Genomic DNA, 24,498 nt, shown 5'->3' on the forward strand with positions numbered 1-24,498 from the left:
GCTTCACTTTAAAGTGACCAAGTTTTCCTGGGCCTGTGGGGATATTTGTCCCATTTCTACAACTCCATTTTTAGTTTTTTTGCATCCTTCAAAACTTATATTGCATTTGTGTGTAAGTATATGCATGCAAATGAGGGGTCTGCAGAAGACATTGGCTTTAGATTAAGCCGCCACCTGCAGTGCTGCATCCATGTGGGTTTGAGTCCCGGCTGCCCCATTTCTGATCCAGCTCTCTGCCATGGCCTGGGAAAGCAGTAGAGGATCGTCCAAGTCCTTGGGCCCCTGCACCACATGGGAGACCTGAAAGAAACTCCTGGCTCCTGGCTTTGGATCAGCACAGCTCCGGCTGTTGCAGCCATTTGGGTAGTAAACCAGCAGATGGAAGACCTCTCTCTCTCTCTCTCTCTCTCTCTCTCTCTCTGCTTCTGCCTCTCTGTAACTCTGCCTTTCAAATATGTAAATAAATCTTTAAACAAACAAACAGAAAAAAGTATAGGAAAACTGGCTTGGTTCTGATTAGTTACTGGTTACTGTGACTGTCTTATCCTTGAGTGTTTTTTTCAGCTTGCGCTTTGCTTTGGTGGTGGGAGTGCAATGATGAGGAGTGGTAATTAAAAAGAGCTAAGAAAAATTTCAGATTTTTTTAGGACAAAAAAGAACTGGTTGGAGGAGGTTGACTATTGTTTTTCTTTTCTTTCTGCGTTTTCTTGAGAAGGCAAAGCTGACTAAGGTACTTACAGTTAGAAAACCGAAGTTTGAAAGAAGCCCACTGGAGGACTTTTCAAGGCTCACGACAAGGTGGTGGAGAAGGCACAGGCAGTACTGTGGCTGAAGCGTGTTCGTGTCTGGAAGGTGCCAGGGCACAGAGAACAGAGGGTGGCTGTCTGCGGCGCAGAGGGGAAGTCAGGGTCTCAGTAATGCAGTGTGCATCCTTGAACGACAGCCGTCTGACCTCCTGAGTGAATAGCAGGACACTGCTGCCTCAGAGGGATTGGGTCTGGCTTGCGGTGTAAATGCCGTGTGTTTACAGGGGACAGAAGAAACAGAATGAGAAGTTGTGATGTTTAGAGCTGGACAAATGATTCCCCCACGTCAGAAACCAGTTTGTCAGGGTATTGATCTATTTTTTTCAAGCTTAAAATTACAAATTAGAGAATCCCACAGATACTGCAAATAGGACCATTAACATGTTGTAGACCAGCTGCGATATCAGATTATGATACCACACAGCTGCAACTCTCAGGGGACAGTGATCCTGGCATATCAGAATCAGTGTGATGATGACAATAGTAAAATAGTTAATATAAACTATTTATTTGAAAGTCAGCGTTACACAGAGAGAGGAAAGGCAGAGAGAGAGACAGAGAGGTCTTCCATCCGCTGGTTCACTCCCCAATTGGCCACAACGGCTGGAGCCACGCCGATCTGAAGCCAGGAGCCAGGAGCTTCTTCTGGGTCTCCCATGTGGATGCAGGGGCCCAAGGACTTGAGCCATCTTCCACTGCTTTCCCAGGACATAGCAGAGAGCTGGATTGGAAGGGGAGCAGCCAGGACTTGAACTGGCACCCATATGGGATGCTGGCACTTCAGGCCAGGGTGTTAACCCACTGCATCACTGCCACAGCGCTGGCTCTGACTATTTAGATGATCTTTTGAGAATAGTCTTCTTAACATATTCCCCCCCCCCCCGCTCCCGCTTTTTAAAGATTTATTTATTTATTTGAAAGACACAGTTACAGAGAGGCAGAAGCAAAGATAAGTCTTTTTTTTTTTTTTTTTTTTTTTTTAATTTATGTTGAAAGAGGAGTCACAGAGAAGTAGAGCCAGAGAGAGAAGGAGAGAGAGGTCTTTCATTCTGCTGGTTCACTCCCCAAATGACCACAACGGCCAGAGCTGAGCTGATCCGAAGCCAGGAGCCAGGAGCTTTTTCCAGCTCTCCCACACAATTGCAGGGGCCCAAGGACTTGGAACATCTTCTGCTTTCCCAGGCCAAGCAGAGAGCTGGATTAGAAGTGGAGCTGCCAGGTGTTCTATGGGATGCCAGCGCTGCAGGCTGGAGCTTTAACCCACTGCGCCACAGCGCCGACCCCAAGAGAGAGGTCTTTCATCCACTGGTTCACTCCCCAAAGGCCACAGTGGCTGGAGCTGGGCCAATCCAAAGCCAGAAGGCTGGAGCTTCTTCTAGATTTCCTACATAGATGAAGGGACCCAAGAACTTGGGCCATCTTCTGCCACTGTCCCAGGCATATTAGCAGGGAGCTGGATCAGAAGTAGAGCAGCCAAGTCTTGAACCCGCACTCATGGGATACTGGCATCACAGGTGTCAGCTTTTACCTGCTATACCATAGCGCCAGTCCAGCTTTTTGTCCTTTTAAGAGGTGTTGATGCACATGTGGGTTACACACCATGTGACAGGCAGAGTTAGAGAGAGAGACAGAGAGAAAGGTCTTCCTTCCGTTGGTTCCCCCCTCAGATGGCCGCTATGGCCGGCGCACTGTGGCTGGCGCACTGTGTGGATCCGAAGCCAGGAGCCAGGTGCTTCCTCCTGGTCTCCCATGTGGGTGCGGGGCCATCCTCCACTGCCTTCCTGGGCCACAGCAGAGAGCTGGACTGGAAGAGAAACAACCGGGACAGAATCCAGCATCCCCACTGGGGCTAGAACCCTGGGTCCCAGCACCGTAGGCGGAGGATTAGCCTAGTGAGCCATGGCGCTGGCCAGGAACCCAAATTCTTAAGCCATCATCTGCTGTCTGCTAGGATGTGCACTAGTAGGAATCTGAATGGGACGCAGAGGCGGGACCTGATCCCATGCACCCTGATATGGGATGCTGAACCTGTTGCACCCCAGCACCTGTCACTAAAATCTTTGAATTGTTTTTCTACAAGCTGTTTGAAATTTCTTTATAGATGTTTTTCACAACTAAGATTACGCTATTTTATCCCGTCTTTTATAACTTTTTAAAATTTTAATTTTGATTTTAAATTATAAGATAAACATCACAGAATTTACCATTTTAACCATTTTTAAGTATATACTTCTTAGACTTAATTATATTCACATTGCTGTGCAACCATCCCTGCTGTCTGCTCCAGAAGATTTTTCATCTCGCAAACTGAAATTCTTGTCCCCATTGTACACTGGTTCCCTGTTGCCATCTTCCCCAGCCCACCTTGTTGTACTCCTGCTTCTGTGAGTTTGGCTGCTCGGGTGTCTCCTGGTGTTGGAATCATGACGCCTGTCCTTTGTGTCTTCCTGTTCTCACTCCGCATACTGTCAAGATTCTCCGTGTCAGAGCCTGTATAGAGTTCCCTTCCTTTAGATTCAGTAACGCGTTGTTGGTGCAGATCCCACTTTGTTGACTTGTTTAGTTGTTGAGGAACCTTGGGTGGTTTCTGCCTTTCGGCTGCTGGAAATAGTACTGCTATGAACATGGTATACAAGTCTCTATTTGTGCTGTAACTTTTCGCACTTACTACTTTGTAGAGTACTTTGCATGCCATCATTTTATTTAATTTATTTTTTAAAGATTTTATTAATTTGAGAGGGAGAGATAGAGAGAAAGGTCTTCCATCCATTGGTTCACTCCTAAAATGGCCACAATGGCTGGAGCTGAGCTGATCTGAAGCCAGGAACCAGGAGCTTCTTCTGGGTCTCCCACGTGGGTGCAAGGGCCCAAGTACTTGGGCCATCTTCCACTGCTGTCCCTGGCCATTAGCAGAGAGCTGGATCGGAAGAGGAGCAGCTGGGACACGAACTGGCGCCCGTATGGGATGCCTGCATCACAGGTGGAGGACTAACCTACTGCACCACAGTGCCAGGCCCCATTATTTTAACCTGTTTTCTCTAGATACTGTAATAACAGATTCATTGGGATATAATTTACTAAAATGGCATCTGGGTCTTAGCTAACACTGGAGAATTGCTAACATTGTGTATTGGAGAGTCAGATTTATATAAAAATTTAAGGAAAATGTTTTTTTCTCCTAATTAAAACTAAATTTATGGTTTTTAGATGTAGCCAATTAGATAATGCTTTGAATGAAGCTACTTGTCGTGTGAGAACACTTGAAAATAAGAATAACTTACTGGAAATAGAGGTGGTAAGTACTCTTGCTTTTTGGGTGACTGTTAAAAAGCCTGTCTGTTAATTGAACTTGAAAGAAAAAAGAATAGATTGCTGATAACATTGGTTATGTATTTATTTTTAAAGATATTTTCTTACCAAGTTTATGTTTTCAGTTCTGCTGGGTTCATGTGATGTCATAAATTTTTACCCTTTAAAGTTTTTTGTTTTTTAATTGGAATATAATTTGTACATCATAAAACTCACCCTTTTAAAGTATGTAATTCAGTAGTTTTTAGTATATTCAGTGTTGTGCAGCCATCTCTGTAATTAATTTTTAAAAACATTTATTTATTTTATTTAAAAGGCAGAGAGAGACAGAGAGGTCTCCCTTCTTCTGGTTCACTTCCTAAATGTCTACAACAGCTCAGGCTGAAGCCAGGAGCCAGGAACTCAGTCTGGATCTCCCAGAGACCCAATCATTTGAGCCATCACCTGTGGCCTCCAGGGGTGCAGATTAGCAGAGAGCTGGAATTGGGATTGGAGCCCGGGGTTGAGCCCAGGGACTCCGTTTCGTTTATGGATATCCCAAGTGGCGTTGAAACCACCATGTCAAATGCCTGTCCCCCTTTTTAAAAATTTATTTTATTTGAAAGGCAGACACAGACAAAACATTTTTATTTTATTTATTTTAAAGTTGTATTTATTTATTTGAAAGTCAGAGTTATAGAGCTAGAGATATCTTCTATCTGTTGGTTCACTCTCCAGATGGCCACAAGGGCCAGAACTGGGCCACGCTGAAGCAGGAACCTGGAACTTCTGGATCTCCCATGTGGGTGGCAAGGGCCTAACCATTTGGGCCACCTTCTGCTGCTTTCCCAGGTCCTTAGCAGGGAACTGAATTAGAAGTGGAGCAGCTGGGACACAATCTGGCGCCCATATGAGATGCTGGTGCTGTAGGCGGTGGCTTTACCCACTACACCACAATGCCAACCCCAGAACAGTACTTTTTTTTTTTTTTTTTAAGATTTATTTATTTGAAAGAGTTACACAGAGAGGAGAGGCAGAGAGAGAGAGAGAGAGAGAGAGAGAGAGAGAGAGAGAGAGAGGTCTTCCATCCTCTGGTTCACTCTCCAGATGGCTGCAACGGCCAGAGCTGCACTGATCCAAAGCCAGGAGCCAGGAGCTTCTTCTAGGCCTCCCACGTGGGTGCAGGGGCCCAAGGACTTAGGCCATCTTCTACTGCTTTCCCAGGCCATAGCAGAGAGCACAATCAGAAGTTGAGCAGCCAGGACTCGAACTGGCGCTCATATGGGATGCTGGCACTGCAGACGGTGGCTTTGTCTGCTATACCACAGCACTGGCCCCTACTTTGACTTTCTGTCTCTAGATTTGCCTGACTTGGACATTGCTGTCAGTAAAATAATTTTCTTCATTTCTTTCACTTAATGTAATGTTTTTAGGGCTCATCCATGTTGTAGCATTTGTCAGTACTTGATTTGTTATTATCGATGACTAAAACTGTACTCTGGGGGTGGCCTGAAGCACCGGCATCCCATATGGGCGCCGGTTCGAGACCCGGCTGCTCCACTTCCTGTCCAGCTCCTGGACTTTGAAGCGGTGCAGCTCCGGCCATTGGGCCAATTGGGGAGTGAACCTGCAGATGGAAGACCTCTCTCTCTCTCTGCCTCTCCTCTTTTTGTGCAACTCTGACTTTCAAGTAAACTAAATAGATCTTTAAAACAAAAAAACAAACAAAAAAAAAACCTGCACTCTGTTGAATAGATAGAGCAGTTTTGTTTATCTGTTCATTAATGATGAATGTTTAGGTTCTTCCCATTTTTTTGGCTAGTATGAATTTATACAAGACTTTATGTGCGGCCGGCGCTGTGGCTTAACAGGCTAATCCTCTGCCTAGCGGCGCTGGCACACCAGGTTCTAGTCCTGGTCAGGGCGCCAGATTCTATCCCGGTTACCCCTCTTCCAGGCCAGCTCTCTGCTATGGCCTGGGAAGGCTGTGGAGGATGGCCCAAATCCTTGGGCCCTGCACCCGCATGGGAGACCAGGAGAATCACCTGGCTCCTGGCTTCGGATCAGCGCGGTGCGCCGGCCGCAGTGGCCATTGGAGGGTGAACCAATGGCAAAAAGGAAGACCTTTCTCTCTGTCTCTCTCACTATCCACTCTGCCTGTCAAAAAAAAAAAAAAAGACTTTATGTGCACATATATTTTTTGTTCTCTTGAGTATCTTTTTTTTTTTTTTTTTTTTTTTGTCAGGCAGAGTGGACAGTGAGAGAGAGAGACAGAGAGAAAGGTCTTCCTTTGCCATTGGTTCACCTTCCAGTGGCCGCTGCGGCTGGCGCACCGCGCTGATCCGAAGCCAGGAGCCAGGTGCTTCTCCTGGTCTCCCATGGGGTGCAGGGCCCAAGCACTTGGGCCATCCTCCACTGCACTCCCGGGCCACAGCAGAGAGCTGGCCTGGAAGAGGGGCAACCGGGACAGAATCCGGCGCCCTGACCGGAACTAGAACCTGGTGTGCTGGCGCCGCTAGGCGGAGGATTAGCCTAGTGAGCCGCGGCGCCGGCCTTGAGTATCTTTTAAGGTTTTAAAATATATTTGATGGGCTGGCGCTGTGGTGCAGCTGGTTGACACCCAGGCCTGAAGTGCCAGAATCCTGTATGGGCGCCAGTTCGAGACTCAGCTGCTCTTCTTTCAATCCAGCTCTCTGCTATGGCCTGGGAAGGTAGTAGAAGATGGCCCAAGTCCTTGGGCCCCTGCACTTGCATGGAAGACCTGGAGGAGGCTCTTGGCTCCTCGCTTCGGATTGGCACAGCTCTGGCTGTTGTGGCCATCTGGGGAGTGAGCCAGTGGATGGAGGACCCCCCCCCACCTCTCCTCTCTATGTAACTCTAACTTTCAAATAAATAAATAAATCTTTAAAAATCTAAAAAGTCAATCTTTAAAATAAATTTTATATATATATATATATATATACACACACATATATGTATATTCTTATTGTGCTCTCTGCTATGGCCTGGGAAAGCAGAAGATGGCCCATTATTTATATATATATATACATATATATATATACATATATATATATGTATATATATATATAAAGTATATATATATATATATATTTTTTTTTTTGAGAGGCAGAGAGCAAGAGCACGCTTCCAGCCACTAGTTCACTCCCAAATTCCTTCCATGGCTCGGCCTGGGCTGAGGCTGAAGTAGGAGCCAAGACCCCACTCCAGGTACCCCAGGTGGATGGCACGGGCCCGGCTGCTTGGTCGTCAGCACAGCACCCTTAGGCTGCGCAGCAGGAGCTGGCGGCGCTCCTGTGGGTGTGGGCATCTTAACCACCAGGCCACATGTCTGCCCCAAAAGACTATTGAAAAGGAGTTTATTGAAAATTACTTCTTTTCCTCTATTACCAAAAGTTACCTTTTAAAAAGATTTATTTATTAATTTGAAAGTCACAGTTAAGAGAGAGACAGATGTTCCGTTGCTAGTTCATTCCCCAGATGCCCACAAGGGCCAGGGCTGGGGCAAGGCTGAAGCCAGGAGCCAGCAGCTTCTTCCAGGCCTCCCATGTGGGTAGCAGGGCCCCAAGCACTTGGGCCATCCTTGTGCCCTCCTGGGCCACAGCAGAGAGCTGGATCAGAAGAGGAGCAGCTGGGACTCAAACTGGCACCCATATGGGATGCCAGTACTGCAGGCAGAGGATTAACCTGTGCCACAGCACCAGCCCCTAAATTAATTTTCATTTTTATGTTTTGTTTTATTACCTTTACGTTTTAATGCCCACAATTTAATAGTTACTATTGAGACATCTGTTTTTTCAATTAAAATCATTAATTCTGCTTGTTTTTATTTTGTAGAATGATTTGAGGGAACGCTTCAGTGCAGCCAGCAGTGCCTCCAAAATTTTGCAGGAACGAATTGAGGAGATGAGAACAAGTAATAAAGAAAAAGACAACACCATCATGCGGCTAAAGTCTAGACTGCAAGATCTAGAAGAAGCCTTTGAGAACGCCTACAAACTCTCAGATGATAAAGAAGCTAGGCTGAAACAAGAAAACAAAATGTTTCAAGATGTAAGTAACAGATAACCAGAACCTACTGACATGGTTGGCTGCAGTAACTTAGATGTTACACTCTTACTAGCCGTTGTGATGTTTTCCAGATTTCTCTTAGTTTTAGATAACTTTGCGGTGGCTGAAAGCACGTACCCTCCCTGTGGAGTCCATTGGGCCTTGTCTTGCAGCAGGAAGTCAGAACTTTAGGACCATGGTGTCTCTCCCACACTTCTCTGTATATGGCAGGTCAACTCTTGTCAGGCGAACGTGATAACCACTACACTATGGAAACTGCAGGTCAACTCTTGTCAGGCAAACGTGATAACCACTACACTACGGAAACTGTAGGTCAACTCTTGTCAGGCGAACATGATAACCACTACACTATGGAAACTGCAGGTCAACTCTTGAACTGTCTTACCATTTGTGTTTCTGGCAGGGTGAAATGCCATGAACCAAAGCTAGAGCAGGTTTGGTGGAATTTTTTCACTTTGACTTAATTTCACTTGAAATTTGGTTTTGTGTAACACTGACACCGGACAAGGTTTCAGGTTGTGTGTTTTTTCTTAAATGCTACATGCACCTTCCAGATTGTTGTGACTTCTAAATAACCTCAAAGCTTTCAGGCTGTTGAATTTTTCTACCTGCTAGTTTGAGGTTCGCTTCTTGCTCTTTTAGTTTTGAAATTTATTTTTGCAAGTGTACTGCTATGTAATTGCAAATCTCAAATGAAGAACATGAGTTTTCTGCACTTACCCCTACCTCATACAGTGGTTTGCTACCTGAGAGGCTGTTACTTTCAGCTCTTAGAGCAATTCTTCCAATGTTTCTCTCCATTTTTCTAAGTAATACATTTGTCCTTTTTCTTTCTCCTGTGCGTGGACAGCCATGGACTTCCTTCTATGCAGTGGTGTAGTGTGGCTTTCTTATGCCATTGCAAATACTTCTCTCCCCTTCAAATGTGACTCAATATTGAACGGATTGTAAGCTGCATATTTTGCATTTTAACACCCCTGAAATGGAATGATATCTTTTCAAAACCATAGTGCCATAGTTTAATTAGCAGCATTTTTTACTCTTCCATTCATCATAAAATAGTGGTAGGATTTATAGCCAATGGTGCCTTACATTTGAAACATCTGTCTTCATTTAAGGTTAAATCAGTGTTCAGTATTTCTTATTTTTTTATAATATTGCCTTAGTGCTTTTATTTATCTCAAAGGCAGAACAACAGAGAGCAATAGAGAGAGAGAGAGAGAGAGATCAATCTCTTCCATTTGCTGGCTCACTCAGCTTAACCCTTTATGCTACAATGCCAGTCCCTAAAGATCATTTTTTAAAAATTTATTTTTTAATATCAGGCCTGGATTATCCAGGCATATTGGAATACCACAGGAGTGACCTGGGCAGCTTCATGCATTTTCCAGGAGACAAACGTTAGCTTTGTGGTGTGAATTCCAGTCACTTGGTTGAGGTGTGTCTGCAAGGTTTCTCTACTGTAAGTTATATTTCCCCACTTTGTGGTTACTAAGTATCTTCTGAGGGGGCAATTTAAGAATATGTTAGTCACCTTTTTCTCCTCAAACTGCTACCCGCTGGTGTTAGCTCGACTGAGGAGCCTCCCCTGCAGCAGTGACCGCTGGTTTTCCAGCCTGGTTATCCCTCCTCCGTCTGACTGAGAGAAGCAGCCCTCCCTCTTCCTTTCCTTATTTTTATCAGCATGGATTTATGAATTCCTACTTACTCCATGGTTACGGTTATTTTTTATTTTGATCCTTGCTTATTACGAATCTGACCAAAGAGAGATGTGTTGAGCTGGCTTGCTTCCTGTTTTTTCTAGAGTACATCCATAGTGTCTGATACAGCAAGATGTCCCAGGCTCATCTGGTCCTTGTCCAGCCCCTGCATTGGTCATTTTCCATAGAGCCTGGGTTCCGCTTGGTGTAAAATGGGATTTGGATACTGAGATATTATTCTAAGTGTGTTCATTGCTGCTGGGATGTTACTGTTTTTGTTTATCCCAAATCTCACACCAGTTTGTTTGGGTGGCATGGAGGCAGCAAAGCATCACTGACACATTGTTTGTAACGGAATTGAATATGGCCAGTGATGACGCTGAGGTGTGCAGTTGTCACGGCGAGGGGTTGAAGCCTGCAGAAAAGTAACGAATCCCTGTCCATGTGCCTTCTGCTCTCCCGTCCTTGAGGGACCTACTTTGCTGAACTGCCCTTCGTGTCCCCACACACTTCTCTTTGCTTGTATTACACGTGTCTCGTTTGTAGACAAGTACTACTGACGTCTTCTGTTCTTAAGCAGTCTGTGGATTGCATCTTCTGGCACTGCCTGTAGCTTTCTGCAACCTGCCTTTTTCTTCTTAGCGTTGTTCTAAGTTACCATGTGCTACGTTTGGCTTGTATTTACTCATTTTTAATTTCTACTTTATGTTTGAAATATTCTAGGTTTTAAAAAAGGTACGGGGGCCGGCGCTGTGGCACAGTAGGTTAATCCTCTGCCTGTGGCCCTGACGTCCCGTGTGGGCACCAGTTCTAGTCCTGGCTGCTCCTCTTCTGATCCAGCTCTCTGCTGTGGCCTGGGAAAGCAGTAGGAGATGGCCCAAGCACTTGGGCCCCTGCACCTGCGTTGGAGACCTTGAAGAAGCTCCTGGCTCCTGGCCTCGGACCGGCCCATCTCTGGCTGTTGCGGCCATTTGGAGAGTGAACCAGTGGATGGAAGACCTTTCTCTCTCTCTGTCTCTCCCTCTCACTGTCTGTAATTTTACCTCTCAAGTAAATAAATAAAATCTTTAAAAAAAAAAAATATGGAGAATAACATACCAAATACATAAGAATCCTCCTCCATTTTTAAGAAATAAAATACCCCAGGTACAGATGGGCTCCCCAATGTGTATACCCTTTTTTCTTTTTAAAAAAAGACTTATTTATTTACTTGAAAGGTAGAGTTACAGGGTTGAGGGGGAGAGCTTCCATCTGTTGGTTCACTCCCCAAATGGCTGCAACAGCCAGGGCTGAGCCATTTCAGAACCAGGAACCAAGAGCTTCTCTCATGTGGGTCTGAGCCCCAAGCACTTAGGCCACCTTCCACTGCTTTCCCTGGTGCATTAGCAGGGAGCTGGATCAGAAGTGGGGCACTTAGGACTTGAACCATATGGGATGCCAGCTTGCAGGAAGTGGCTTAACCTGTGAGGTCACAACACTAGTTGTTGTGTACCCTCTTCTGGTTGTATTCGCCTTCATGGGAGAAGCTGATCTGCACTGAATTTTGTTTCTGTGTTTGTGCTTGTGCTGTGTTGTGTCACTGCCCTTCGCAGTGTTTCTGCTTTGACCTGAACATCTTGTAAATGTTCTGGAAGTCTTCCCTCGCATGTGTTTTAGGGGTATGCCAGCGTGTGGTGAGCCCCCCAGAGTGGATAGGGAGATGTCTTTTTCTCTAGGGTTGATCAGTTTCACCAGAGAGAAGTCCTCCAGTCTCTTGCCAGGAACGTCCAGCAGGCTCTGGTGGCGATGGAGGAATAAGGAGGGGGTGTCCTTTAAAGACTTCCTGGCATTGTCTTTTAGTCCCTTTGCCTCCCTCTCCCTCTCCTGTTTTCTTTGGGTTTCCCATGTTCCATTTTTTTCCTCGCACCCTGTTTCTCGTGTGTGCTGTCGCCTGGCGGAATGGTGCCTGCTGCATGGGGCAGGGGAAGCTCTGTGAGCTCTGACTGCACCGGCCCTCATGTTGACTGGCTCTGCGTCACAGGATTCGGCCAACTGGGCACTGGAAATATTTGGGGGGAAAACTGCAACTGTACTGAATGTACACATACTTTTTTTCTTTTTTTTTTTTTTGACAGGCAGAGTGGACAGTGAGAGAGAGAGACAGAGAGAAAGGTCTTCCTTTTGCCGTTGGTTCACCCTCCAATGGCCGCCGCGGTAGCGCGCTGCGGCCGGCGCACCGCGCTGTTCCGATGGCAGGAGCCAGGTGCTTCTCCTGGTCTCCCATGGGGTGCAGGACCCAAAGACTTGGGCCATCCTCCACTGCACTCCCTGGCCACAGCAGAGAGCTGGCCTGGAAGAGGGGCAACCGGGACAGGATCGGTGCCCCAACCGGGACTAGAACCCGGTGTGCTGGCGCCGCAAGGCGGAGGATACTTTTTTTCTTATGTTTTTCCTTAATACAGTATAACACTTAGCCTTGACATTATATTAATTTTTTATTTTTTATTTTTATTTTATTTTATTTTATTTTATTTTTGACAGGCAGAGTTAGTGAGAGAGAGACAGAGAGAAAGGTCTTCCTTTTCCGTTGGTTCATCCCCCCAAATGGCCGCTACGGCCGGATGCCGATCCGTAGCCAGGATCCAGGTGCTTCCTCCTGGTCTCCCATGCGGGTGCAGGTCCCAAGCACTCGGGCCATCCTCCACTGCCTTCCCGGGCCAACTGGGACTAGAACCTGGGGTACCGGTGCCGCAGGTGGAGGATTAGCCAAGTGAGCCATGGTGCCAGCCTGTATTTATTATTATAAGTAACCTAAAGCTGACTTAAAGTATACAGGAGGTCTGTGTAGGTTATATGCAAATATTAAACCATTCTAAATTTTAAAAATTTTTTTTAAGATTTTTATTTATTTTATTTGGGAGGTAGAGTTACAGACAGAGAGAGGAAGACAGAAAGATACTACGTTGCTCGTTCACTTCCCAAATAGCCACAATGGCCAGAGCTGGGCTGATCCGAAGCCAGGAGCCCAAGCTTCTTCCGGATCTCCCGCGTGGGTGCAGGGGCCCAAGGACTTGGGCCATCTTCTACTGCTTTCCCAGGCCATAAGCAGGGAGCTGGATCAGAAGTGGAGCGGCAGGACTTGAATTGGCGCCCAGATGGGATGCTGTTGCCATAGGCAGAGGTTTAGCCCACCGTGCCACAGTGCCAGCCCCTAAAATTTATTTTTCTGTTAAATGCAGAATTAAAATTATTTGAAATGGGCCGGCGCCGTGGCTCAACAGGCTAATCCTCCGCCTTGCGGCGCCGGCACACCGGGTTCTAGTCCCGGTCGGGGCACCGATCCTGTCCCGGTTGCCCCTCTTCCAGGCCAGCTCTCTGCTGTGGCCAGGGAGTGCAGTGGAGGATGGCCCAAGTCCTTGGGCCCTGCACCCCATGGGAGACCAGGAGAAGCACCTGGCTCCTGCCATCGGAACAGCGCGGTGCGCCGGCCGCAGCGCGCTACCGCGGTGGCCATTGGAGGGTGAACCAACGGCAAAAGGAAGACCTTTCTCTCTGTCTCTCTCTCACTGTCCACTCTGCCTGTCAAAAAATAAAAATAAATAAATAAATAAATAAAAATAAATAAAAAAATTATTTGAAATGCAGAAAGAGAGAGAGTATGATTTTCCATCCACTGGTTCACTCCCCAAATATCTACAACAGCTGGGTCAGGGCCAGGCTAAAGCCAGGAGCTCTGGAGCTTGATTCTGGCCTCTCATGTGGGTGACAGGGACCCAAACACTGGGGCTGTCACTTGCTGCTTTGTAGGGTGTGCATGAGCTGGCAGCCGGAATGGGAAACAGAGCTGGGACTTGAACCTGACAGGCACTCTGAGGTCCAAGGGGAGTCTTAAGTGCTGAGCCAAATGCTTGTTCCTTTTATGTAAACACCTGCAGATTTTGTTACCTGAGCCAGTCCTGCTAGCAGTTTCCCACAGACCCAGGGGACAACAGCACTTGAGGGATTTCAGCCAGTTTCTGTGGTCAGCTCTGCTTCAACCCTGCCTGCCTCTGACCCTGCCATTGTAATTTCGAGTCTCTTGGAGTAATGAGTTGTCAGATGACTTCCCTCAGTGTTCCCTTGTTCGGGTACTTAAAGATTCAAGGCACTTACCGTAGCCACCCCTGCCCTGCCAAGGCACTCTTTGTCCCTTTTTGATCTTCTAAAAGATCTGTTGAAGCATCGTCAGTCACTGTCACCTCTTTGACACCTGTTGGATTTCTTCATTGTTAATTTAGTGGCATCTCAGGATGAAGAACAGAAAATCCTGTGATGAATCTTTTTTTTTTTTTTAAGTTTTTTTAAATTTATTTGAAAAATTTACAGAGAGGGAGAAGGAAGAGAGGAGAGATCTTTCATCTGCTGGTTCACATCCCAAATGGCTGCAATGGCTGGGGCTGGGCCAGACTGAAGCCAGGAGCCAGGAGCTTCCTGTGGGTCTCCCATGTAAGTCCAGGGGCCCAAAGACTTGGCCATCCTCTGCTTTCCCAGGCTCATTAGAAGGGAGCTGGGTTGGAAGTGGAGCAGCCAGAACTTGAATGCCCATTTGGGATGCCAGCCACAGACTGCAGCTTTACCTGCTGTGCCACAATGCTGGCCCTTGAGTCTGTTGTCTTTAATCAGAAGTCTCACATGTGCATTTTTTTAAAAGATTTATTTATTATTTATTTGAAAGTCAGAGTTACACAGAGAGGAGAGGCAGAGAGAGATAGAGGGAGAGGTCTTCCATCCAATGGTTCACTCCCCAGTTGGCCGCAACGGACAGAGTTGTGCCAGTCTGAAGCCAGGAGCCAGGAGCTTCCTCCGGGTCTCCCACATGGGTGCAGGGGCCCAAGCACTTGGACCATCTTCTACTGCTTTCCCAGGCCATAGCAAGAGAGCTGCATTGGAAGTGGAGCAGCCGGGTCTCAAACCAGTGCCTGTATGGGATGCCGGCGCTTTAGGCCAGGGCGTGAACCTGCTGTGCCACAGCGCTGGCCCCACGTATCCTTTTTTTTAAAAGATTCATTTATTTGAAAGGCAGAGTGACAGAGAGGAAGATCAGAAAGTTTTCTATCTGGGTTCACTCCTTTACTGTCTGCGACAGCCAGAGTTGGAAGCTGAAGCCAGGAGCCAGGAATTCCATCCAGGTCTCCATATGAGTAGCAGGATCCCAAGCACTTGGGCCGTCTCTGCTGCCTTCCCAGGTGCATTAGCAGGGAGCTGCATTGGAAGTGGAGCAGCCGGGTCTCAAACCAGTGCCTGTATGGGATGCCGGCGCTTTAGGCCAGGGCGTGAACCTGCTGTGCCACAGCGCTGGCCCCACATATCCTTTTTTTTTAAAAGATTCATTTATTTGAAAGGCAGAGTGACAGAGAGGAAGATCAGAAAGTTTTCTATCTGGGTTCACTCCTTTACTGTCTGCGACAGCCAGAGTTGGAAGCTGAAGCCAGGAGCCAGGAATTCCATCCAGGTCTCCATATGAGTAGCAGGATCCCAAGCACTTGGGCCGTCTCTGCTGCCTTCCCAGGTGCATTAGCAGGGAGCTGGATTGGAGGCAGAACAGCTGGACTTTAACCATCACTCTAGTGTGGAATGCCAAGCACCTGCTGCATCACAATGCCAGCCTCTCACATATGTATTTTAAAATAAATTGCTTGATGTATTAGACTTTTGGCAGTATACTTTTACTCTAAAGAACAAACTTAGTAAAAAGTAATATGCAACATTTTAAGAAGAGCAATGCAAATAAATTTCAGTCTTGTGAAAACTGCGAAGATATTGTTATTAAATATTTTTATATATTTTTAAATTTTTTAAATCTATTTGATAGGTAGAGTTATAGACAGTGAGAGAGACAGACAGAGAAAGGAGAGAAAGGTCTTCCTTCCGTTGGTTCACCCCCAAGTGGCTGCTACGGCCGGCGCTGCACCGATCCAAAGCCAGGAGCCAGGTGCTTTTTCCTGGTCTCCCATGCGGGTGCAGGGGCCCAAGCACTTCAGCCATCCTCCACTGCTTTCCCAGGCCATAGGAGAGAGCTGGACTGGAAGAGGAACAACCGGGACTAGAACCCGGCGCCCATAAGAGATGCTGGCGCTGCAGGCGGAGGATTAACCAAGTGACCCACAGCGCTGGCATTAAATGTTTTTATCTTTAAATAATTTTGTATTTACAGAAAACTTGCAAGAATTGTGTCCCCTTTACCAGGGCATGCATGGGTATGCTTTAAGGCTGTGTGCGAGCCACTGTTGTATGGTCTGTCCCTGGGTTCATGTTACAGTGTTTAATTTTGTGGTGCAATTCTCTGTTTTTTCTTGTAGCTTTTAGGAGAGTATGAATCCCTTGGAAAAGAACACAGTCGAGTGAAGGTAAGGGGTAATTTTTCACGTTCTGGAACTAGAGGCGGAAGCACTGGATTGGAAATTAGGGCCTGACCCTTCCTCCTCCTTGTAGCTGTTTGAACTGACCATTTGCTCAATCTCTACCCTGTTTTCAAATATCTGCCCTATTTAATTCACAGTTTCATATGTTAACCCAATGAATGTTTATTGAATAGCTTTTGCTTTGAGATAAGTTGAGATGAAATTGTTTAGAAGAGTATAAGATACCGTGTAGATGCAAGCAATTAACTAGGCTTGTGTAGGGATTGGATTCTTTTTGTTTTGTAAAGATTTATTTATAGGGGGCCAGTGCTATGGCATAGTGGATAAAGCTGCCGCCTGCAGGGCTGGCATCTCATATGGGTGCTGATTCGAGTCCCAGCTGCACCACTTCTGATCCAGCTCTCTGCTGTGGCCTGGGAAAGCAATGGAAGATGGCCCAAGTCCTTGGGCTTCTACACCTGCATGGAAGACCTGGAGGAATCTCCTGGCTCCTGGCTTCAGATTGGCATAGCTCTGGCCGTTGGCTGCCAACTGGGGAGTGAACCAGCAGGTGGAAGACCTCTCTCTCTCTCTGCTTCACCTCTCTTTGTGTAACTCTGAGTTTAAAGTCAAATAAATAAATCTTTAAAAGTAAAAGATTTATTTATTTATTTGAAAGGCAGAATTACAGAGAGGAGAAAGAAAGGGAAGGAGGGAGGGAAGGGAAAGAGAGAGAGAGACCTTCCATCTGCTGACCACTCCCCAGGTGGCCTCAATGGCTGGGGCTTGGGCAGGCCAAAACCAGAGACCAGGAACTCCATCTGGGTCTCCCATGTAGGTGGCAGGGGTCCGAGCACTTAGGCCATCTTCTACTGCTGTCCCAGGCTATTAACAGAGGGCTGAATTGGTAGTGGAGTAGCAGGGACTCGAACCAGTGCCCGCATTAACTCACTGCACCCGAATGCTTGCCCCTGGCTTCTTAATTAACACTCTGAGGGCCATGCATTTGAATGGAATGAAAGCCCACAGTGGTCTGGCGGCAGAAGCAGGTATTTGTGCTGTGTCAAGTGCAGGGTTGTAGTTGTGTAGGATTAGTGAGAACTGCACAGCACAGCTTAGGGAGCCAGGAGTTCTGGGGATTCAGGATGTGTAGCATTGATTTTACCATCGCCTGAGGTTTTCGTCCGGTGTCTGGGTAAGCCTGTCAGGTTCAAGACTGGGTTGTTTCTAATTTAGCACAGCGCAGTGCTTTCCACTGGGGGCTCACACAGCACTGTGTGCATAGGCCGCTGTTTCCCTTCCTTGTTTTCCTGAGTTACTGTGTTCTTCTAGGTTGTGCCTTACTTGAGGAGTGTCTGTACAATTTGTAGTTAGCTGGTTTAACCTTGGATTAGTTTTGTTCTACTTGTTTTAAACTAAAAGGATACATCTGAATATTTATCTTGTTATCTAAATTTTTCCTTTATTTTCATAGGATACATTAAATACAACTGAGAACAAATTGCTTGACGCACATACTCAGATTTCTGATTTGAAAAGGTAAAATAGGCAAATGCCTCTAATTTTTCTCTTATGTGTCTATACTGAGTGTGATGAAAGGGGAGCTTTTCTTGAGAATTATTAAGCAGTTTGAGAACTAGTTTTATCCTGATCTTTCCATGAAATAGACATGTTTGCTTTTGGCCAAAGATTTTACAGTGATTAGAACATACTGATGGCTGTACCTTAGAGGTATAAAATCTAAATCACATTTAACTTTTTGAAAGAATTCTGAGAAGCACTCTAGTTCATTGAATTGTCTGTGCTTGGGAGGAAAAAAACAAAAAGCCCAGCATTTACACCAACTTTGTGGCTGGTCATTCACCTTACTGAAGATTTGGTTTGAAGACTGTATTAATGATATGAGTTTCTCAAGTAGGAACAGAGTCATAAGTGGTCTCTTGCAAACTACGAAAGTATCTACGCTGATTTTAGAGCATACAGGGATACTTTACTATGAAACATTATGCATGGATTTGACACTTTTTTTTTTGCACTGAACTAAACTTATTTTTAATTCTACTTTTTCATAAACTTTGAATTCCACTCCTATTTTTATGTTTGAATTTGGATATAAGTAATGCCCCTCATTAAATTTTCCTGCAGTCTCTAAGGATGTTCCACAGAGAAACAGAAAATCTCTCTCGATTTCTTGTCTTCTTACCTTTTTTTTTTTAAGGATTTGTATTTATTTATTTGAGAGGTAGAGTTACAGACAGTGAGAGGGAGAGACAGAGAGAAAGATCCTCCATCCGCTGTTTCACACCCTAATTGGCCACAATGGCCGGAGCTTAGCTGATCCGAAGCCAGGAGCCAGGAGCTTCCTCCGAGTCTCCCATGTGTGTACAGGAGCACAAGGACTTGGGCCATCTTCTGCTGCTCTCCCAGGCCACAGCAGAGAGCTGGATGGGAAATGGAGCAGCTGAGACTAGAACCAGCGCCCATATGGGATGCCGGCGCTGCAGGTGGAGAATTAACCTGCTGCACCACAGTGCTGTCCCCATGCTTAAATCTTTGATAAGATTCATTTAGTTCTAGTGATAGCTTCCTTGTCAGATTTGTGTAGAGCATCAGCCATTTTAGAGCTAGAGTTTGTTTTTTCTTTTTTCTTCTTAGATCTCCCATCAGAGTAGGTAAGAGTACAAATTTAAAAGATGCAATGAGGAAGAACACGAACTATTAGAGAACAGGAAGGACGCCAGGATATCCTCAGGGCGATTCATTGGCCAGGTGGTTATTTTCTGCTGGTGAACATGAGAATGGGCTTTTACCCTGAGCGTGACACAAATTACAGGAACTACCCATGGTTAGAGTTTGGGATATTTTAGCTTTTTGCCTCTTGAAAATTAGAAAGTTCTTTTTGACAATAGCCCTGTTTCTGGAAGTTCAGCTTACTTTCTCTTTTGTGAAAATGTGACCTGTTATGCTTTGTGTACATTAATACATACATAGAATTAAAGTACAATTTATTTGACACTTTGATTTATACCTTGCATGTTTTCATTTGTAGTCACATTTGCATAACTCTTCTTTTGCTTGCTATATTAAGTCTATTGTTGCCTTTTCCTTCAGTTGCAGTTTATGAAATGCTCCTTTGTAGAGTTTAATGCATTTGCTTCTCCATTTACTTTCTCTGGTTTTGATTAGATTTTTAAAATTTAATGGTGTTTTCCCATGAAAAAGCTTTGTGGACAGACAGCTGTTTGGTCACGCTTTTCTTGGAGGGTCTGTTAAATAATGTGTAGTAGAGCAGTATTTTAAATTTGTTGAAATGTACTTAACTTATCTTATTGCTTTTGAATTAGAACAATTTCAAAACTTGAAGCTCAGGTCAAGCAAGTCGAGCATGAAAATATGTTGAGTCTTCGCCATCATTCTAAAGCTCACGTGCGACCCTCCCGTGCCAAGTAAGTTACTCCACTTACTCTCTGCAGGGCCGAAGCAGGCGCACACTTCTGTTATAGTGATCAGCATGTCTGTCCAATCACAGGACCCAGGGTGCATTGTTGTGACAGAACACACACTGCTGAAACACAGTCTGAGAGGATGGTAGGATCAGGCTGGAAGGCAGGAGATGTGGAGTCTGTTTTGTTCTCTGACTCTGCCCAGCTGTGTTACCTTAGGGAAATCACCTCCTGTTTTTGGAGCTCATTTTTATTATCTGGGAAAACCAGGACACACAGGGTGAGAACATCTGAAAGTCCATTAGCCCTATAATTCCAGACATTTTACTTCTGTGTTAATGGAAAGACCTTCAAGGTGGATCTTCATTAGATTGTCTGGATTTCCCTCTAGTTCTTTCAGAATTAGCTTTGATGGAATCTGAAAGACTTATCTTACTTTATTCTAAGATTATTTGCACAAAAAGTTTTTTATGTTAGAACTGATTTTTATTTTTATTTTGGTATAAATAAGTAGTATTGAATACATTGTAACTTCATAATGTTGACATTTATCAGAAAAAAATTATTTTTTTTAAGATTTTATTTATTTACTTGAGAGGCAGTGTTATAGCCAGAGAGAGGGAGAGATAGAGAGAAAGGTCTTCTGTCCTCTGGTTCCCTCCCAAAATGGGCCAAAATGGCTGGAGCTGGGCCAATCTGAAGCCAGAAACCAGGAGTTTCTTCCAAGTCTCCATTTGGGTGCAGGGGCCCACGCATGTGGGCTATCTTCTACTGCTTTCCCAGGCTACAAACAGAGAGCTGGGTTGGAAGAGGCAGCTGGGTCACGAACCAGTGCCCATATGGGATGCCAGCATTGCATGTGAAGGCTTAGCCTACTATGCCACAGCACCAGCCCAAGAAATTATGTTTTTTAAAGATTTTTTGAAAGGCAGAGGTAGGGAGAGACAGAGAGACAGAGAGAGAGAGAGAGATATCTTCCATCCACAAATGACCACAATAGCCAGCACTGGGCCAGGCTGGAGCCAGGAGCCAGGAATTGCATTCTGGTCTCCCATGTGGGTGGCAGGGGCTCCAGTACTTGGGCCATGTTGCACTGCTTTCCCAAGCACATTAGCAGGGAACTGGATCAGAGGCAAAGCAGCTGGGACTTGAACTGGCACTCTCATATGGGATGCCATGTCATAATTGCAGTGCCAGCCTCAGAAAGAAATTATTTTAAGTTGTAATTAACTTTATTGTTATTGTCAAATGAGCAATTTTTCCTGGATCTTCATTAATTAATCTTAGTAGAACATAGTAGGGGCCGGTGTTGTGGTGCAGCAAGTAAAGCCCCTGCCTGCGACACTTATATTCCTTATGGGTGCTGGTTTGAGTCCCGGCTGCTCCTCTTCCAATCCAGCTCTCTTCTATGGCCTGGGAAAGCAGTAGGAAATAGTCCAAGTGCTTGGGCCCCTGCACCCACGTAGGAGACCTGGAAGAAACTTCTGGCTCCTGGCTTCAGATCAGTCCGGCCTCGGCTGTTATGGCCATCTGGGGAGTGAACCAGCAGATTGAAGATATCTCCCCCCACCGTAACTCTTTCAAATAAATAAATAAATAAATAAATCCTTAAAAAAAAAGTAGAACATAGTGAATTCTTTTATTTAAAGGGGAAAAATATAAATACCTGAAATAAAATGTGTGAGGTTGAGGTTGAACAAGAGGAGAGCTAAGTCTGGCATTGGGAAGGCCTGCGTGTGGAGGTGGCACGTGGAAATGACACGTGCTTGGAGACGAGGCCTGCGCAGAGGGGCAGCTGTGGGCACGGGAGGATACATGCAGGCAGAGGAGTACGCTGCATGCCAGTAGCTGGAGACATGTGGTGGGGAGGCACTGGGATTGATCCAGCCAGAGAAGTTAGCCTTGCAAATTCTGAGGTAGGAAAGAGCCTATCAAGTTTGAAGAACCTAAAGATGAGTACGGCCAGGACGGTCACAGTGAGAGATGAGGTGACCCTGGAGGAAATCAGATTGATCATACGTGGCATTCTAAGTCATGGCTACAAGTTTGGATTTCACTGGGAAACCTTTGAAGGTTTGTATGTCCTCAAATGACGTCATCTGATTTCCAGTTTTGTTATGTGGCCCCTGTGAGAAGATGGAGAAGAGTGGAGTGGGAAGTGAGCTTGGCTGTCATGGTGCTGGGAGAGAGTTGGACTTGTCTGAGTGGTGCTGTGGAAACGGACCGCAGAGACAGGTGGGAGAGAATCTGGAGACAGAATCCATAGAGCATGCTGCAGACGGCAAGGCAAGAAAGAGAGGGCTCAGAATAACTCCTGGGATTCTGTCCTGAAAACTGAAGATGTTATGTGTTACACTAAGAAAGACATCAGCATTTCTACCCTGAACGTGTTTGAGATTTTGTGTGTATTCCAAAGGAAATCTAGTGGGCAATGATAAAACTTCTAGTGTTAAACATTTTTAAGTCATTTATCTGTAGATCATCCTTAAAACTATAGGACAGATAGGAGTTGAATGTGTTTAGTAAGAAGTGGGCCCGGGGAGCCGGCGCTGTGGAGAAGTAAGCTAAGCCTCCACCTGCAGCGCCAGAATCCCATAGGGTGCTGGTTCATGTCGTGGCTGCTTCTCTTCCAAACAAGCTCCCTGCTGGTGGCCTGGGAAAGTAGTAGAAGATGGCCCAAATACCTAGGTCCCTGACCCGCATGGGAGATGGGTGCCTATATGGGATGCCTGTGCTCCGGGCGGTGGCTTAACCCACTAAGCCACAGTGCCAGTCCCTATATATAATTTTTAACATCTTAAAATTAAAAACAAATATGGTAAGAGCTTAGCATTTGTTAAAACTGAGAATGGTTAAATGGGTACTTGTTGTAGTATTTGTCATTTTCAAGAGTGAAATTTTTCTTAGTTTAAAAATTGAGAAGAGTGGGAGTTGAAGTGGAAATAGATGGAAGAAGCACCTCTTAGGAAGATTGGTCATGAAAGGGCACAAGGAGAGAAGGTGGGAATTCTCCTGTGATGGTTTGTCTCCTTTTGAGGCAATCTGATGATGAAGGCTGGGGTGAGAGGTGAGAGGAGCCTGGAGTAGGTATCAGAGAGCTGGAGCTGTTGACTACAGAAAGATGTTTGGCCAGCTCAGCTGGAGGAGGAAGACCACTCCACTGAGGAGGGAGATCATTGCATTTGGCCAGGCTCAGATGTTTGCTGCCAGTCAGTGTGATGGGAGGTGAAAGGGAAAAGGGTCCCAGCCATGGGTAACTCTCATCCTAAGTGTAGACTGCGGAGTAGGGAAAGCTGGGGCAGGGAGGTAATGAATAGGAAATGGTGATCCAGGGACCCTAGGGATACTTGAACACATGAGCCCAAGGAGGAAAGGAATCTGGAGTGCTGGAGTCTCCCAGGGTGGGGGCATTCTCCGTGATGGGTAAGTCCAGAGTGGCCTCTGGGGTGAATGACAGGAACAGTAGAGGGTCTCATCACTGGAGGGAGGTGGAAGACAGTTTCTGACTTGCCTGGAATGAGGCAGGAAGTGTGGAGTGGAAGGAACAGGTTCAGAGTCTAGCAGAGGACCCAGGCTTTGTGTGCAATGGTGTGACCTTCAGCAGGGTTTTTACGAAAGCACAGTGCTGCCCAGTAAGCTTGTGTAGATGGCCACCTGTGACTAGTGAAGCTACTGAAAATTAAATCCCCTTGTAAAGTTGGTTCTTGAGTCTGAGCGACCACAGGTCAGCAGTTCAGCAGCAACATATGCCTGTGGCTGCCATCCTGGGTGGTGCAGAGAGCACGGATGCTTTGCAGACAGTTCTGTTGGGCCGTGCTGGTCTGAGGAACCCGGAACAGGGCTGCCCTGCTTCATCTCTACCCTGAGCTGTGGCGGGGTGGGGTTGATGGTGGGGTATGAGGTGTGGCCCGAGGCAGAGCTGTGAGTACCTGAATATTGACTGAGATTTGAAACATGAAGAAGTAATAGAGGGGCCGGCACCGTGGCTCATTTGGTTAATCCTCCGCCTGAGGTGCCAGCATCCTATATGGGCACTGGGTTCTCATCCCAGCTGCTCCTCTTCCAATCCAGCTCTCTGCTGTGGCCTGGGAAGGCAGTGGAGGATGGCCCAAGTGCTTGGGCCCCTGCACCTACGTGGGAGACCAGGAGGAAGCACCTGGCTCCTGGCTTCGGATTGGCGTAGTTCCGGCCATAGCAGCCATTTGAGGGGTGAACCAACAGAAGGAAGACCTTTCTCTCTGTCTCTCTCTCACTGTCTAACTCTATCTGTTAAAAAAAAAAAAAAAAAAAAAGTAATAGAAACCTAAAATACCAGTTTAACTGAATCTTAAAGCCATAAAATATAATTAATGTATCAGAATATTGATAGGTTATTTTTAAATTAATGGCCAAGTATGTAAATAGTATTTGGAAGTAGGTTGACTTACACATATAAGTCTAATTGAAGTGCAAACCTTGCAATGTTTCCTTCCAATAGCACAGTAGCAACTGCAGACGTCAGCAGGCGGAAGTGGCTGATACCAGGTGCAGAGTACTCTATCTTCACTGGGCAGCCCCTGGACAGCCGGAGCCAAGTGGACGGCCAGCTGGAGGAAACCTGTGTTCCTGGGTAAGTAACTTTCCAGAGGTCCCATTTAGGAGCACTGTTTTCTTAGAGGTTTCTCCTTTTAAATGTTCAGAAAGCTATTAAGAGCCATCTCTTTGGCTCTTCTTTTCCCCATTGCTCTTGTGTTGGTTCCTTCTTTGTTTATTTGAGAGGCGGAATGAGAAAGGAGAGAGAGAGAGAGAGAGACAGATCTGTCTACTTGTTCAC

General features: G+C 45.9%; 1 protein-coding gene across 10 annotated transcripts in view; it reads left to right on the plus strand.

Annotated features, from left to right (window-relative positions):
• MPHOSPH9 (M-phase phosphoprotein 9) overlaps positions 1-24,498 on the plus strand; it is a 62,936-nt gene that overhangs the window by 27,503 nt on the left and 10,935 nt on the right. For all 10 annotated transcript variants that reach the window (XM_062182699.1, XM_062182707.1, XM_062182698.1 and 7 more), the window contains 6 exons: positions 4,014-4,101; positions 7,950-8,165; positions 16,201-16,248; positions 17,717-17,781; positions 19,587-19,688; positions 24,163-24,294. In XM_062182699.1, the coding sequence (XP_062038683.1) occupies positions 4,014-4,101; positions 7,950-8,165; positions 16,201-16,248; positions 17,717-17,781; positions 19,587-19,688; positions 24,163-24,294 (651 nt within the window). The remainder of the gene's footprint in view (positions 1-4,013; positions 4,102-7,949; positions 8,166-16,200; positions 16,249-17,716; positions 17,782-19,586; positions 19,689-24,162; positions 24,295-24,498) is intronic.

This window comes from Lepus europaeus, chromosome 23 (assembly GCF_033115175.1).
Source record: "Lepus europaeus isolate LE1 chromosome 23, mLepTim1.pri, whole genome shotgun sequence".
NCBI lineage: Eukaryota > Metazoa > Chordata > Mammalia > Lagomorpha > Leporidae > Lepus > Lepus europaeus.